The sequence below is a fragment of the Lepidochelys olivacea genome, assembly GCF_965140295.1.
Source record: "Lepidochelys olivacea isolate rLepOli2 genome assembly, chromosome: 9".
NCBI classification, from domain to species: Eukaryota; Metazoa; Chordata; order Testudines; family Cheloniidae; genus Lepidochelys; species Lepidochelys olivacea.
The window spans coordinates 4,572,518-4,590,695 of NC_140419.1; the positions used below are offsets into that span (position 1 = coordinate 4,572,518).

The window sequence follows — 18,178 nt, forward strand, 5'->3', positions numbered from 1 at the left end:
CAACGAGAACCCTGAGGGTATCTCCGTGATTATATCACAAGCTGATAGGAGCCCGAGATATATGATAGATGACAAATCATTATCTTGCTTCTCCTGTCTAACTGTTGCTGTTCCTCGTTCTTGCCTTTCAAGAAATGCATGTGAACTATCCCTTGCCTTCAATTGTATGTGCTTGGGTGATTTCTTTTACAATGTTTATTGGCTAAAGCTATTCTCTTATGTGTGAAATCGTCTACAGTAATTTCCATCAAGTGAAGCTACAACGATGTGTATTGGTGAAAACAGAGCTGATGGAGCTGCAGGCAGCCCTGCCTCTGAACTCATCCTCTAGCCTTGTAGGGGGTTTAGCCGATACTTCCAGAGCTAAGAGTAGACAGAACTTTACTGATCCCTATTCCACTTCCTTTTCTAGGAACATCAGCTGTGCCGACATAGCATCCAGAAACCAAATGACCTGATTGAAACCAGAGACCTGAAAAGAGAAACTGACTAGCAGGAGGAGAGCTGTTAAAGAGACGACCCTGAGTGCTGACGGACCAAGTAAAATGACCTTTCTCCAGCATGACAGTTCAAATGTAATTATTTGGACAAATCATTTTCATGACTTAATATAACGCCCTGAAGCTTTCCAGCAAGGTTAATTGGATTCCTCAGTTCAAAACCTATCTGCTCTTAACCAACTTTTAATATGCTGAGATCCAGTTTTCTTAATTCAAACTAATAAAGTGATTAGTTGACAGCTATCTGGTATGCTACAATTACCATGGCATTTAGACCTCAGGCAGAAGATATTTAATGCAAATCAGAGTCAATGTCTCTGCCCACTTGTCCTTTTTTCTGATTATTTGATCAATGTGCCATATGAATCTTTAGCTTGTATGGTCCATGGTACTATACTAAATAAATGCAGTCTGGCTACAAAGGCAGAAAGGTTGGTTCAGACAGTTAACCATGCGAAGTCCAAACGCTTCCCCCCCGCTTTCATCCTTAATTTTTTTCCAAGTGGGTTTAATGCTGGTGAAAGGTGCTGGATTGATAGCCCGGGAGGGTGGCTTTCCGTATTTATCCACAGAATGGATACAGCACAAGCTGCAGCAGAGTGAGCTCCCTCCCTGCACTGCCATGTCAGAATGCCTCTTTTGTACGTGAAAGTGTAGCTCAACCTGGATGCAAGTTTGGAAATTTTTTTTAAAGTGACTCGTTCAAGGACTATCTGGGTATCTGGTTTTATCATCCCCTGTGGTTCTGTTCTAGGCTGGGTTCCCCGCCCCCTTCCCTACTTTTTTTGATAGATGCACAATTAGCTCTGGATAGTTTCCCCAAAGTGCTGTATGGCGCTCAAGAGGCTGAGCAGAAATGAGGAGGAATTCTACAAAACAACAGGGCACATGCCAATCACCTCTCTCCTGCTGGTAAATGATGTTTAAAAGAAAAACTGAGACTGGAGGCCTCAGGTTGGATGCACTAGTCCATCCCGGCAACCTGAGAATTAAGTGTGATCCGTAGATTGTTCAGTGCCCAGCTTGTATGTCATCTGCCTGAGCTAAGACTTGGGTTTTTGCAGGTTGCTGGTTTCCTAGCTTGCTCCATGGCCATTCAATCTTTGACCTTATTGCTGAGGATAACATGGCTGGCAATTTCTGACTGGTTTGGTGATTTGGGCACCTACATTGGGAGCTAGAACCAGTTCACTCATTTAATTTCATGTAAACTAAACAGCCACTGGGTGGCAAATGGCAGCTGTTTCCAATCGATGGTCTTACCAATGACCTAAAGTTGAAGGGTTTTATATCCCATTCCCCTGAGCCATACAGCTCTCTCTGTCAAAAATCATACTCTGAAAGGAGTCAAGTCATCTAGTGATGCAGCATTAGCCTGCAAGACATAAATATTTCAGCTTCACAACTATAAGTGCCAAGCAAAACTCAAGCTCCATTTCATACCACTGGGTTTCCCTGACAGATCTATCCGCCAAGTTTATGAGAAATTGAAGTGCAGATAGTGGGAAATCTCAAGAATGACTGAGTTGCTTGACTTCACCACATAATCCAAAGCTCACACTAACTTGTATTTTATACAGAGGCATGAGATACCACAATTAAATACCTTTAAAAAGGGAATCAGTGGCTCGCCTCTTTCAGACAAACAAGATGACATGGTTCATAGAATCATAGAACATCAGGGTTGGAAGGGACCTCAGGAGGTCATCTAGTCCAACCCCCTGCTCAAAAAAGGAACAATGGTTATAAGAAGCTATAATTAACCTTGGTATATTTCCACTGAAGTCCATTGGGCCAAGTGGAATTGCTCTTGCTTACACCAATGCAAGTGAAATCAGAATCAGGCCCTATGATATTGCACCAACTTACACCAAGGCTGAATTTGACCCAATAGCTAGAGAGGTTGCAGACTGATGGTGTCAGAAAAAACCAGGCACTGAAACATTGAACTTAATCACTGGTGAGAGTTTAAAAATACAGTTATAGAGCATCAGATTTATGTTGAAACTACAGAGGGATCCCTATGAACAATTACACTACATGCCCAAGCATACCAAACGAATCCATCATTACTAATGCCACTGCATTAGCAGTGCGGCTGTCAAGTCTCCCCATCACAGAGCGTGGTAAATAGATCAAAAGGCCCTGGGTAGATTTATTCAATGTGACGCGGCACTTACCGAAGTAGTCATCAGAGGGTGGATTCTCCATGTCGTACAGCATCTTCTTGGTCAGATGTTCCAGCTCATCCTCGGGTCTGAACAAAGGAGCATCTGATGCCGAGCCAGAGGCAGGATACCCACTCTGCAGAAGGGAAGACACATGCTGCTCGTGAAGTTTCAAATCAGCATTAAAGTGTCCACCAACGCTGCACATGCCCGATGTAAGACAGAAAGGTAAAGAAAATTCACTCTATTGGCTGTTTGGCTTTCAAGCTCACTCGTGGGTCTTATTTTTCTTCTCCTGGGACCCAGTGGGTTTGGACAAATGAACATCCTATTTAATGAAATGAAAATAGATGGCTCAAAACGCTAAACAATTTCCATCAGAATGAGATGAGTAGGCATTACTAGAAGGGATGTATGTACCCAGTAATTAGACAGCCTAGCAGACCTTTGGACAGACTTGAAATAAGAAAGAAAGAAGGAATTATGCTAAGGATAATCAAATATAAACATTTACTAATAAGAAAGGTGTCGGAGGTTTTAGAATTGTCTTCCTAGGGAAGTGGTGGAAGGCCCGTTGGCTTGAACCACTTAAAACTAGACTGGACACAGACTCAGAGAAGATGCCAGAGGGAACAGTCTTGCATTTGGTGGAAGGGACAGACTAGGAGAGCTAGTCTCCAAGGACTAGATATATTTTCTCTTTAGTATGGCTTCCACAGAGTCAAGTCCTGATCAAAGGAAGTTTTGCCATTCATATGAAGAACACCAGAATTTGGCTCACAGATTTTAGATCTAGCGATGCAAACATTTTAATGTGTGCTTAGAAATGAGACCTCTTGGCCTTCATGTGTTAAGAGCTGGTATGCAGTATCTGCTATGTTTTCCAGTGAGTTGTCTTAAGAAAACAACAGAAATATGGAGACATCTTGAGAAACAGGGAAGTATTCTAGTGCATCAATGTACCCTGGGAGGATCTTAGAAGCAGTTAAGTACGGTGTGTGTAATTCAGTACAAGGGTCATTACAGAATTAAAAGACGCTGAGATAAGATTTCCAGGCTTATACAATTTTCTTGAATAACCTGTATGCAAGAATGAACTTGTTTATGGAATAAAGTATGGTTAAAGTCAGGGTGGCTTATTTGGTTAATTGCTGCTTTCATCTAGGATTTCATTTCAGATCCATACCTTAGGATCATTACTCTAGAGGCAAATATCAGCACAGGCTATCTCACACACATGCCTTTTCCTATACCTTATACTCATTTACATGTGGATCAATGGGTTACTTCGCTGGAGAACAAAATATTGGACACCCTGGTGATAAACATTTAACTTACAGAGACTGCAAAAAATCATACAACTGACCCGATGAATCTTTCGAACCAGTTGTTGTCAACCAAGTACAACAGCACCCCCACTGACCTGTCTAAACAAACCAACTCTTTCTTTTCAAGAAAACGGGAAATTCTGTACTTGACATCAGTCAGGTGGAGGAGTTCTTAGAATTGTGTTCTGTGATAACATCTCCATCAGCCTCATTCTTCTGAGATGCTATATTCCAAATCCGAGAGACATAAGAACTCAGAAAAGCATCACTGATCTTTTGGTTTTACCACTGATGACTGTTCTCAGTCTTTAAAAAAAAAAAAAAGGAAGCCAAATTTATAAGTTTGATCCCTCTTCTGTTCAAATCAGGTGTATCAATTTTTCCATTACAAATATGTCCCATGCTTTAGTATACTATAACACTACACTGGCCTGAAAGTCTGTTTCCAGCAAGTAACCTATGAAGCCTCTAGTAGCAACCAGGAGTTGAGAAATTCAGTTGTATAACAAGAATAAATCAACTCCTATTGGCAGTCTCACAAACAGACAAGGAGTCACTAGGTAGGGTATATTCTGTCATCAGCTTCACCTGTTCCCATGTGGGCAGGTCCTCCAGGACCTTCCCTGCTCCCTACAATCTCCCCAGGAAAGGTCACTGCCTAAATTGGATATTTTCTTCTGTTAAGCAAGTGAGATACCATTGGAATGAAAGTTTGAAACAATCTTCTCAGACATTACTAATGGATGATGCAGGTTGACCTTCCTGTTCTATAGCAGGATGACAGATGCTGGAAGACTTTTGATCAGTCCCCCCCAGCAAAAAATGGATTTCTCACTATGTATTCATTTTTATGAGATAATTTGTGTCTGTCAATGTGTTTCAGTTTTTATACCCCCCGCCCCCCTCAAAAAACTGATTTTTTTTAGTTTTCAACAACCAGAATCAACAACCAAAAATTGGTTCTGGGTGTTTTAACCAAATTCTCACAACTCCAGGGAAAACTGTCAATCTGAACAAAAAAATGTTCATTATTTTGGAGAGAATAAAATACATATTTGACCAGTTCTAGTCAGGAGCTATTTCCCCTGTTATATCTCCCTTCAATATCACTATCCCATTTTTCTTAAAAAGTCTGGTTTTGATCCTTCAATGCTGCTGAGAATTAATGCCTTTCAGTGTACATGTTTGAAATAGCTTCTCAGCTCCACAGAGCTGCCTCTGCCTGATGGTGAACCCTTTTAAGGATGTATTATAAAAAAACTGGGCCTTTTCGTTTCTTTTTTGCTTCTTTATGATAAATCATAGATATGAGGGTTGGAAGGGACCTCAGGAGGTCACATAGTCCAACCCCCTGCTCAAAGCAGGACCAACCCCAACTAAATCATCCCAGCCAGGGCTTTGTCAAGCCTGACCTTAAAAACCCCCATGGAAGGAGATTCCACCACTCCCCTAGGGAACCCATTCCAGTGCTTCACAATGCTCCTAGTGAAAAAGTTTTTCCTAATATCCAACCTAAACCACCCCCATTGCAACTTGAGACCATTACTCCTCGTTCTGTCATCTGCTACCACTGAGAACCGTCTAGATCCATCCTCTTTGGAGCCCCCTTTCAGGTAGCTGAAAGCAGCTATCAAATCCCCCCTTACCCTTCTCTTCTGCAGACTAAATAATCCCAGTTTCCTCAGCTTCTCCTCATAAGTCATGTGCTCCAGCCCCTTAATCATTTTTGTTGCCTTCCGCTGGACTCTTTCCAATTTTTCCGCATCCCTCTTGTAGTGTGGGGCCCAAAACTGGACCCAGTACTCCAGATGAGGCCTCACCAATGTCCAATAGAGGGGAATGATCAGGTTCCTTGATCTGCTGGCAATGCTTCTCCTTATACAGCCCAAAATGCCATTAGCCTTCTTGGCAACAAGGGCACACTGTTGACTCATATCCAGCTTCTCTTCCACTGTAACCCCTAGGTCCTTTTCTGCAGAACTGGTCCCAAGTCTGTAGCAGTGCACGGGATTCTTCCATCCTAAGTGCAGGACTCTGCACTTGTCCTTGTTGAACCTCATCAGATTTCTTTTGGCCCAATCCTCCAATTTGTCTAGGTCCCTCTGTATCCTATCCCTATCCTCCAGTGTATCTACCATTCCTCCCAGTCTAGTGTCATCTGAAAACTTGCTGAGAGTGCAATCCACGCCGTCCTCCAAATCTTTAATGAAGATATTGAACAAAACCAGCCCGAGGACCGACGCTTGGGGCACTCCGCTTGATAGCGGCTGCCAACTAGACATGGAGCCATTGATCACTGCCCGTTGAGCCCGACGATCTAGCCAGCTTTCTATCCACCTTATAGTCCATTCATCCAGCCCATACTTCTTTAACTTGCTGGCAAGAATACTGTGGGAGACCGTATCAAAAGCTTTGCTAAAGTCAAGGAATAACCCATCCACTGCTTTCCCCTCATCCACAGAGCCAGTTATCTCATCATAGAAGACAATTAGGTTAGTCAGGCATTACTTGCCCTTGGTGAATCCATGCTGACTATTCCCGATCACTTTCCTCTCCTCTAAATGCTTCAAAATTGATTCCTTGAAGACCTGCTCCATGATTTTTCCAGGGACTGAGGTGAGGCTGACTGGCCTGTAGTTCCCCGGATCCTCCTCCTTCCCTTTTTTGTCATTCTTCTCGAGAAGGTTTCTGCCCCCAAGGCAGAAGAAGGTGGGCAGTAAGTGTAACAAATAGTTTGGTATTTGAACATAATTCCCAGCTCAGGTTTAACACACAGACTGTGTTTCCCATCGCTAACTGGCAGCAAAGAGCTCATCAACATTTAAAGATGGGCACTACATTAGCCGTTTTCCAGTCGTCCGGCACCTCCCCTGATCACCAGAAGTTTTCAAAGATAATGGCCAATGGCTCTGCAATCACATCCGCCAACTCCTTTAGCACCATCAGACGATTGTGAACTCTCAATGCCTTGTTGAAAGGTTGTCAATGAATCTTTAACAGTTGGGTACTTTATCCAGAATGTTGGTTAGTCATTGAAGGTAAAGATGTCTTAACAAACAGTCAAAAACCAAGAGCTTTAAACCGTTTGGCTAAACATCCCTTCCATTCTCAAATGCTCATGTTTCCTTGCCCTTTGATGTCATCATTTCAGGCATCAAAGAGACTTCCAGGGTAGACAAGTCCTGAATTCCTAATGTCAAAAACGAACACGGGGGTGGGGAGGAGAAAACCAACTAACCAAAGCCTTCTCTGTCCATCCTGAAGAGATCGAGAGGGGCACTGACCTTTAATTCAAACGATGTAGGAGTCCTGCTGAGACCTTCACCTGGTAAGGGTACTTCCCCTGTGAGGCGACTGGCAGAACTGAAAGTGAGGTTCCATGGAACTGCCATCCACTTCCAACAACAAAAATCCTCTGAGATCCGAACCCAGTCGCATTTAGGGCATGAGTTCTTGGCCTGTGAGCAGGTTTCAGGGGGTCATGGTCACCTTTCCTTTCTTTATGCATGATTGGGAAGGGTGTTCCAAAACTTTTTCCTGTTGTAACGTGGGGGGAATGGCAAAGGTAGAGCTAACCACTGACCCTAGGATAACACTCACCCCTGTACTCACCCAGTATAAGTTCCACCCTAGGGGCTTATGGGGGACTAAATGGTGCATAAGCCTTGCACCGGCTCTCTGTCCAAGGGAGAACATTGCCCCTAAGTGAGACACCCCTCAGTGGGACTGTCCATGGAGTAAAGATACTCACATGAGCAAGAGTTTTAGAACTGGCACTTGACCCAGAAGCCAATGGCCAATATTTTAATGACATTTTTTAAAAGTCAGGTAATAATAAATGATGTACCCCTATAAAAGGCTTATTAATAAAACAATTAGAGCTGCCAAATTTAAAGCATTTAATCTGGGTAGAACTTTTCCCCCCCCCAGCATTCTCTCTTTCCTAAGAGCAGATCATGCATCGCGCTTGAGCATATATTTGAATACAATGAGCATAGCCAAGGATTTATTAGCTCTGGAAATCAATCAGGCAACCAAACCTCTTAACATATTATTCCATCAATTGCGGGTGTTCTTGTTTCCATGCTGAAAAGACGAACGACCACACAATAGTTCTGATTTTTAGTTAGTTCCCCGGGGCTTTTTGTGAAGACAAGGTGGTGCAGCTTCTGAGAGGCTGATGGCTTCCCTTTTAATACACTGCTTCTTAAAGATGCCTAAAAGCCCCACTCACAATGAAGGCCCCCACTGCACCAGGCAGTCTATATACACAGATTAAGAGACAGCTGCCTCGCTGAAGGCCTTACAGTGTAAATAGACAAGATGGAGAAAGCATCGATTTACAGATAGGGAATTAAGGTAAAGGGACGCAATGACACAACCAGGGAGTCTATGGCAGAGGTGGGAATTGAACCCAGAGCTTGTGAGTCGTAGCCAGTGCAAACTATGAGAGTGTGAACAACAGAGCACACTGGAGAGTTGCACTCTAACTGCTTGGTGCGGATGCTGCTGGTGCGAACTAAAAGGTACCTGGTTTGCATTAACATAGTCCTGCTTGAAAGAGGACTACATTAATGCAATTCATACCCTCACAGTCTACACCGTGGCTTGGGGTAGACAAGGCCAGTGCTTTCCTCCTCCTGTGGTAGACGCTAACAAGTCACTTCACATCAGCTCGCAGCCCGGCTGCCGGGACCCCATACTAAGCATCTCCACAGCGGGTCCTCATGGCTGAAGGAGATTGTCTTTCTTGTGCCCCATAGTGCACAAAATGGTCATCAGATGCACACAGTGCCTCCAACCCATCCCTCCCTCCAAGTCCCTGTTGCATGTCAGCTAGGGTGCCCCATTTTTATAGGGACAGTCCTGTTTTTTGGGACTTTTTCTTATATAGGTGCCTATTACCCCCCATCCCCGTCCCGTTTTTTCACAGTTGCTATCTGGTCACCCTAATGTCAGCTGCAGGCAGCCATTGGGAGCTGGGCTCTGAAGGACTCAGTGGGCAGGGCGGGTAAGTTCTTGGCCTCTGCTATGCAGGAGGTCAGACTAGATGTCTCTTCAGGCCTTAGAATCTATGACCCCCCCATCTCCCCAGCATTGGCTTCTCTCATCTCCACACCCCCAGATCAACTCCTCCGAGGACAGGGCCCTTCACACCTAACAAACAGGGACAGGGTTTGCCCCGAGGGGAACATACTGAACTGCCACAGGTTCAAGCTTGTCCACGTTTGTCAGAGTTCGGAGGCAGACACTCACCACACTGCCTTTTAGCTGCAATAAATGGGGAGGTTTGGAAATGCTGCTGCAATACTCTGCCCAAACAACACACTTCTGCATCAGCCAGCCACAGTCCTCGGACAGTGTCTAGTGACATAATCAACAACAAACGCCGATGATCACACTCAGTGCGTTATTTGTTTATTTTTCCTACAGACACTACATATGAATGCCCAATGTTTAAGAAGAGCTCAGCAGAACCTTTTCCTGTATTGCACTGCTCAGTGCATGAGCATCCAGAAAAGCATGTTTCATGCCTATAGTCAAGGCTGGTACATTTGGTGAGAAAGGGGAAAAGAAATACATGATGCATCCACAGTCTGATCTGAAGGGTCTGTTTCAGCAGAACTATCTCTTTCCTCCTGCCTTGATGGGTCAGAGGTAAAAAAGTGTGTGTGTATGTGTGTGTGTGTATATACACATAGAGAGAGAGAGAGAGAGGTCTGTAGTCTATGCAGAATTGCAGTGCAGGAATCCTGGTCCCCATGGCTTCATTTGTTTCACCAACCTCAATCACAAAGATTAGAAAACTAACCAATCAAAATGGAAAGAAGCCGTCCCCTGGAGAAGGCTAAGCACTCTTATAGACCTCAATACCGCCCCAGCTACACATAATGCTTCTTTAGCTCAAGTAGTAGAGGACTATGCTTCAAGAGCAGGAGGATCCGAGTTCTCTCCTCACTGCTGCTGGAAAGCACCAAGCGGCGTCGGTGAGTAGCACAGTAAGAACTGTTGTAATGGTCCTACGCTGCTACGCATTCATGTACACACAAGATATACATTCTCCGAAGCACTTGGTTAACACGACACAATGGAAAACACTAGCATTCCAAGGGTTAAGTTTCAATTGGTCTCTCACTCTGCAGTAGAAAATATCTTTATGCTATAAACAAAAGGAAGTGACTAACATCTGTGCCACCCTCAACATGCTGCAACAAAATCTGGCTCATCTTCCTCATTAAAGTTCAGTTCCTAAAAAGCCAGGTCAAGAGGAGCAATTGTGTGGAATCAGTATGCAATTATTTGGTACCATAAGCCAAGGTTTCATTTCAATAGTTAGCTTCAGCTTTTCTTTTCTTTTTCTTTGGCACTCAAGACCTGAGAAGCATCTGTCTTGGATTTACCAACTACACAGTGCAGGGTACTTTGGATTTAGTCAAGTTCGTTATCCAACACCCTCCATCCCCCTACTCAAAGTTCCACCCAAATGGGTAAAAAAACACCATGCAAAATCAGCAGACATCCAAAAATTATGTGCTAATGAATAGACCATCATTCAGGGTACACTGTACATGTTCATTTTTCTTATTCCTTTGCAAATGATGTATAAGAGGTTCCTTCTCTCAGAGAGAAAATAACTTCAATTACGTGTTCTCAACTAAAGAAACATGGAAATTATCTTCTTTTTAAAAGGTAGAATTAGCCCAATTTGGAACTGAAAGGCTGCCAGAAACATCTCTTGCTGATATTTACTTTCCCTTTCATTTTATCCTTCTTGTTCAGCTGCATGAAGTTTTCAGCTCCCTTCTACTCCACAGACACACACACAGCACTTTCTGACCACATAAATCATCACTAGTTAGTTCAACCATTCACTACACTATCAATGGCTTTTTACTTAGTGGTCTGTGTAATCGGAACACTCCTCCTGAGTGCCTCCTAATAGTTGGGTGTGGTATTGCACGCCTTTTCTCACCGCAGAATCCCCTGTAGGCTGCTAGTTGACATTGGTGGTCTTCCATGGCGTGGCCTTCTAGTTAAGTCACAAAGTCCAAATGAATTACTTCTGGGGTAGTAAAGAGACCAGTAAATTAAAAGTCCTGTTGCCCCCGCTAGGGTCTTCAGCCCTGGCTCTGGGCCCTTTAAATTCAGTCCTTTGTTCAGGCTCTCAAATAAGCCCTGTCTCCTTGGGGGTTATGCCACAGTGGAATGAACTCAGGTGCTCCCACTATTCCAGGGACCCTATAAACAGGCCCCACTACTCAACCCAGGTCCCTGTAAACAACAGCTGGGCACGGCTTGATTTCAGTTAGTTGCTGCTTCTTTCCTGGGCCTCTTCCCACCCAGTCACTTTTAGCTTCACCCGTATCTCAGGGTCAAAGTTCTTAGGGTCTCTCTCTTCATTCAAACACAGCTCAAGTAAATGCAGCCAGAAACAAAGTCTGGTTATCAGGGCCATCCCTAGCAATTCTGGGGCCCTACGCAGCCCCCCCCCACCCCGTGGGGTGTGTGTGTAGGGCCCCAGGCTGGGGGAGGGCTGGCTTGGGGTGGGGGCAGGAGGGAACCAACCCCCAGCACTCACCGGCGGCGCGGCTGAGGCTGGGTTGCTGTACTCCTGCTGCCGGTGAGTGCAGGCCCAGCCCAGCTGCAGAGCTCAGGGGAGTGGTACCGGGGCTGGGGCGGAGCAGGGGCCCTGGGGAAGAGCCAAAGCAGGGGCTGGACGCTGGGCACCAGGAAGTTTGGTGCCCCAAATTTCCTGGTGCCTTACGCAGCTGTGTGCTTTGCGTATGGGTAAGGACGGCCCTGCTGGTTATCCCACAAGCTCCGGTGGCCAGAGCGAAGCACCCTTCCCTAACCCTCTGGTTCTAGCCAGGAAATGACCTGCTAAGGCCCTGCAGGTCCATTTATCTGAGCATGCTGGACTCTGATTGGCTGCTTCTGTGAAGCCTCGCTGGACAAACTTGAGGATCCACTTTCTCTGCTCCTTTCCTAGGAGGACTGTGGGGCCTCCTGACGCAGAAAAGGCCAGGTACACCCTGTCACAGTGCACCAAAGCCAATCCATTGTGACTGAGAGTACTGGTCATCCAAACCAGCTGCAGACTTTCAAGCAAGATGATACAGTGAGATGACACATCCCTCAAGAGGGGAGTTCCTCAAGAAAAAGGGATATGAAATAGAAACCAACTAACCCTTCCTCCAAGCAAGACTAACTGGAAAAAAATGTTCTTATTCCTGGTTTATCATCTGTTGAAATGTTACAATTGCACAAGCACAGGCAGATTCTTCCAGGTGGACTTGTCTAGAGGCTGTGACAAGTCACTAGGATGTCAGAACTCCTGGGTTTATTCTTGACACACAAGTAATTCAAGTGGGGAGTCTTTAGAAACTATCTGGATGAAGAATGGGTAAAAACATAGGAACAGCCACATTGGATGCAGCCAGTGGTTTGTTTCATCCACTAGCTTCTCTCCAGCAGTAATGGAATAATTTACCCACAGGAAAAATTTCCTCCTGACCTACAATTGTTAGATGTTGGCTCATGAAGTGGGAGAGTTTATATCCATGACAAAACTTATGTTTTTTTTTGTTTTAATCCTTAGTATTATAATTCTGAATGTTCTTGATATCCATACACATTTCCAGTCCTTTTTCCAATCCTGATAAACTCTTGGTCTCAATGATCTCTTGTGGCAAGTAGTTCCACAGTTCTATAATGAGGCTAATTGAATATTGTATGAAATACACATTTCCTTTTATCGCTTTTAAAAGTGCCGCCTTTCAATTTTATTGGATGTGCACTTGTTTGTGTGTTATGATCTCAGGGCATGGCTCAGCAGGGAGGGCATTCTGGCCAAGATTTTCCAAAAACTGAGCCTTAAAGTTATGCTCCTAAATTAAGTGACCTCAGATCAGTAACGAGCTGTTGGGATCGCAAAGCTTTTGAAAATTAGGTCACTTACTTAGGTATCTAAATAGGGACTTAAGAGCCCTAGATAGGCTCATAGTTTTGGAAAAAAACTTGAGCCCCATGTTGAGGGGTAAAGGGAAGTTTTGCTATTACATTCAATTGGATCAGTAACTGTTACCTTATCTTCTCTCCAAAATTGGTTCAGTAATATTGCACTGATACAGGGGTGTTAATTAATCAATCTTCGTAAAGCATTATTGAGATCCTAGGGCTAAGTGTTGTAGTAATCTTCAAAAATGGTAATAAATGAGCATAGCTATTTTGTCCTTGAATTCTGTGTATTACATTACATTCAAGCAGACTAAATAAATTATCACTAGTCCTCATGTTTGTGCTGATGTTTTGCATCAGGAAGCGTCAGATTGTTTCTGCTGCATGATATAAAGGCTGGATAATATTTATACGTAGCACCTGTTCTGTGCACCGAATGGGACTGTGTTACATAGCAGCATCCACTTTCATAGAGACACACAGCGGGGGAGATAATATCTTTTATGGGCACAAATTCTGTTGGTGAGAGAGAGAGGCTTTTGAGCTTATACAGAGCTCTCCTTCAGGTCTGATTTATGACATTCAAGGATAAGAGGATATTGACGATGCTTTTTAGGACCAAATTCCTAATAAAACCAAATACCAAGAACCAAAAGCTGTTTGCAATAGTAATGTTGCCTTGTTCTCTTGGGAATTATTGCCAGTTTAAACTACGCTCCTATAAGGCTCAAAATAAAAGCTGCACTTGGCTTTTCACTTACTTTTCTTACTACATGTATGTACAGTAGCTAGCACAATGGGACCCTGATCTTGGCTGGAGCTTCTAGGCACTACCATAATACTAATACGCCAGCGACACCTTATGTTATGGGTTTAAAGCACTTGTTCTACTCTGTAAAAATGGAGGTTCCATTTTCATTGTCTCAGTGTTGTTTCCTGACTGACTGAGGTGAATTTTAGTCTGTTCAAACTGCCTCCCCTGAAAATTTCTCTGGGCTCTGAGAGTCAAGCTGGGTTCTTTCCTTCTCACAGCATCCCCAGTAATAAAGATTCTCCAGGCCAAATGATGACTGCTTGTGAAACTCCAACTGCCCCCCTTCCCTAACAACCTACATGTCCAGTGACTGGCACCAAACATTAAATTAATTCAGCTTTACCACCCCGGTGGCTAGGAGATCAAAGTCTGTATTTTAGAGGGGGCACCACAGCCATCCTTCGATCCCCACAGACTCTCTGGCTTGGCCACGGGGCTATCTGATGTAGAAGAGGTGCGGCTGATGCTTTTGAGCCCCTGTTGTCATCTGGACTAGATGTTTTTGGGTCCTGGTGAAGTTGTGGATCCTTTGCCTAGAGAGATGATAGGTCAGACTGTAACCTCAGTGACACTGGCGTAAATCTAGTGCAATTCCAGTGAAGCCAACATGGCTGCTGTAGAAAGCTAGCCGTGAGCGAATGGCACCCCAAAGGCATAATGGCCAGCCACTTTACGCTCATTCCAGGATGCTCTAACGGCTCAAAAGTTACACTTCCTGAAATAGCCTTAAAACATAACGAGAGAATAAAACTTAGCTCTTGTATAGCACTTTTCATCCAAAAAAAATCTCTCAGCGCTTTTGAAAGTGTGACAGGGTCAGGCCAGATGGCTACAGGAGACTGATTTTTTTTTTTAAATCAAACTCAAGTTTATTAGTAGCCTAGATGGCATGACAGGAAGTTATGATTGTGGTCTCTCTTTCTTGCCTTTGTACAAGGCTAAGAGAGAAACATTGGCTACTTTGACAACCTTGAAGCGGACACCAGGAGTGTCACCAACAGCATGACCCTTCCGACCAAAGCCAGCAACCAGAACTTCATCATTTTCCCCAATGAAGTTCAAGCAACTGTCATTAGGATAGAAGGCAGATATATTAGCCCCAGGTTAAGTAGGTCCCTTTTCCCTGGTTAAGGTAACAGGGAAGGTTCCAGAACAATCAGGAACTTTCTGGAAACAATTAAGGCAGACAGGCTGATTAGAACACCTGCAGCCAATCAAGAAGCTGCTAGAATCAATTAAGGCAGGCTAATCAGGGCACCTGGGTTTAAAAAGGAGCTCACTTCAGTTTGTGGTGTGTGCGAGGAGCTGGGAGCAAGAGGCGCAAGAAGCTGAGAGTGAGAAGGCGTACTACGGGAAGACTGAGAAGTACAAGCATTATCAGACATCAGGAGGAAGGTCCTGTGGTGAGGATAAAGAAGGCGTTGGGAGGAGGCCCTGGGGAAGTAGCCTAGGGAGTTGTAGCTGTCATGCAGCTGTTCTAGGAGCCACTGTAAACAGCTGCAATCCACAGGGCCCTGGGCTGGAACCTGGACTAGAGGGTGGGCCAGGGTTCCCCCATCCCTCCATCTCCCTACTTGATACCGGAGGAGTTGAACTGGACTGTGGGTTCCATCAGAGGGGCAGGTCTCTGGCCTGTTCCCCGATCCACTAGGTGGATCAGTAGAGATGGCGGGAATTGTTCTTCTTCCTTTTCCCCATGCTGGCCAGTGATGAGGCTAACTGAGTGAACGGCAGATTTGAGCCACGAATGTGGCCAAACTGAGGACTGCGGTGAACCTCTGAGGCGAGAAAATCCACCCATAAGCGCAGGACCCACCAAGGCAGAGGAGGAACTTTGTCACAAAAGGTACTATTCAACACCTCAGACAGGCAACGAAAGTGATGCCCAGAGAGATGAAATGACGTGTCCAATATCACACAGTAGATGTAGTGGTAGGACAAGGAATAGAAGCTGTGTGGGTCTCTCTGAATCACAGTTCATTGCCCTGTCCACTGCACCGCAGTGAGTGGGTGTCTCACCATGAGTCCCACCATAGTACTGGAGGGGTGTGGGGGAAAGAGTGTTTGTAAGATAAATGCCATCTGTGCCGTGGTTCAGGTTCATCGCTTGTTTCAAAAACAGCCTCTTCCAGCTGCAATGCCTTAACAGGTAACGAAAACAGAAGTAAGGGTGCATAGTTTATGCTTTAAAAGAAAAATAAATTTCATCATTTTAGTGTCAATGAAAGCACCTAATTTTGCATGTGAAACCTGCATTCACAGTGTATTAGCAGTTTATATATATATCCTGCTTGCCAGATGCCCGAATAGGTTAGAAAAGAGACTTAAAAGATGCAAATCGGGTTTCTGTTTTAATACATGAAGAAACTTCAAATCACATCACTTTCCATCAACACGACGTGTTTCAGTCTCTTTCTCTTCATGTGAAAACTATAACAGCAAACAAATGGTTAACCAAATGTATTTAATCCACTTGATGTAGTCTCGGTTTTAGTCAGCAGAGTCACGGGCCATTACCTCTCCCAAGATACTAATGAGTTAAATGAAGACTACATGCTTTGCTTAGCATTTACCAAAAAATCATTACAGGAAAAGTGTTGCTCATGTTTAAGCGCGTGCATGGTCTAATGCTCATAGGAGGCAGACTAGGCGTCCAGGGTTCCTGGTTCTAGCCCCAGCATGTTACTTAAACAACCCTCCGCTAGTGCTGTGTAACTGGGAGATAGTAATACTTAGCTGCTTCAAAGGGGAGGGGGATGCAAGTCTTAACATGCTAGTGTTTGCAACGTGATCTGAGATCCTCAGTGAAAAGTGGCATTACAACTGCAAAGCATTATGATTAATTATCCTTATTGTATTCTGCGCTGTCTCTCCCCCCTCTCCTTTATTTTTGTAATGTCTATTTATATCAGATGATCCTCAGGGCAGGGACCTGTCTCCTTACATGCCCTGAGAATGCCTAGCACACTGTGTGCTATACAAATAATAATGACAAATAGAAACCACACAGATTAGAAAAACAGGGGTGGCAAAAGGAAATCACATTCCTACTGGGATCATCTAATCAATCCTTTCCTAGGGATAGGTAGGTTTTCCCGTTTTAGTCACAAGCCAATCTAAGCTTTATTGCATTTTTTTCTTCATCAGAATCCCCCAAATCTTCTGCTGAGAGAGAATTTTTTCCCATTTAGATCTGCACAATCTTGCATTTCCTGAATGAGATTCTGGGTTCTTCCCTTCCTCCTCTCCATCCCCCACCCTCCTGCTTTAACAAAACTTTTGGAACAAGCGTCTTTGCAAAGCAGTTTGGGAGCTCTGAAAGAGTAGTGTGCTTTAAGTGTTAAATATTATCCTTTGACTTTCAAAGCTCACATGCGAATAAGTGAAGGAAATGGAGGTAGTAACTTAATGGTTAGAACGAGCACCTGGAATACAGAAGTGCCGGACACCCTGGTTTTCCACTGTGCATGTTCCTTAGCTTCTCCATGGCTCGGTTTACCTATTTGGTATATTAACCAGAGCTGGTCAAAAAACTCCAAAAATTAGAAAAGTTTTGATGATAAAAATTCCCATGTTCAACCAGTTCTAACAATAATACCTGACTGTTATTAGGCTGAATTCACCTGTGTTTGTGCTTTGAGATCCTTCAGTGAAAGATGTTATAGGAGAGGAGAATGCTGCAAAAAGGCTACTGATATCTCAAGGAGATACAAAACAAGAAGGTGAATCTTGCACGATGCTGTAGGGAACAAGCCACAGAAGGTAAAGCACCATGATGAAGTCTGTAAGTAAAGTAGGACAGATAAGAGTTTATTCTTTAGCTTCTGCTATGCTCTCCGAGTCTCCCTCCACTTTATGCATCCTGCCCTTATAGCTCTGCTGATGAATTTCCTGATGCCTTACGAGAGACCAGCCTCACTGAATTTAAAGCAATGAGGTTTCCCCATAGGCAGGCTCAATGAAACATTAAGGTGAGCTCCCTACACTTTGCAGGTCTCTCTAGGTTGTCCAAGTTCTGGCTCAGCCATCTAACATCACCTCACATGCTTCTGGCAAGGATGTATGTTCTCATTCAGAGAGAGCCATTGTTTTGATGGCAGGTGATGGGCTTAGGGTAATTCACAAGGACTGCCTCCATTGACTCAGCCTCTGGTCTCCCTACAGCAAACTGGGAGAATGGGATCTTAATAAAATAGCAGGTAGGGGCTGACCCCAACAACTGGTGGATAAAATCTTTTAAGACAATGGTGAAACCACTATCCCCTCCTGCGGAACAGATGCATTCACGATCAGAGTTCTGTTCAGTTCTAGTCTCAACTAAAAGCGCAAAGGGTGCTCAGTTCTCACCCAAGTGAACGGATGCCATGGATGGGTGTTTGCCTAACAGGCCAGTCAGGTGAGCCCATTGGC

The 18,178-nt window shown here is 44.2% G+C and overlaps 1 protein-coding gene across 1 annotated transcript in view; it reads right to left on the bottom strand.

Moving 5' to 3' along the window:
* Positions 1-18,178, bottom strand: part of LPP (LIM domain containing preferred translocation partner in lipoma) — a 432,571-nt gene that overhangs the window by 89,944 nt on the left and 324,449 nt on the right. Inside the window, exon 9 of the mRNA XM_084639858.1 lies at positions 2,681-2,804. Coding sequence (XP_084495984.1) covers positions 2,681-2,804 — 124 coding nt within the window. The remainder of the gene's footprint in view (positions 1-2,680; positions 2,805-18,178) is intronic.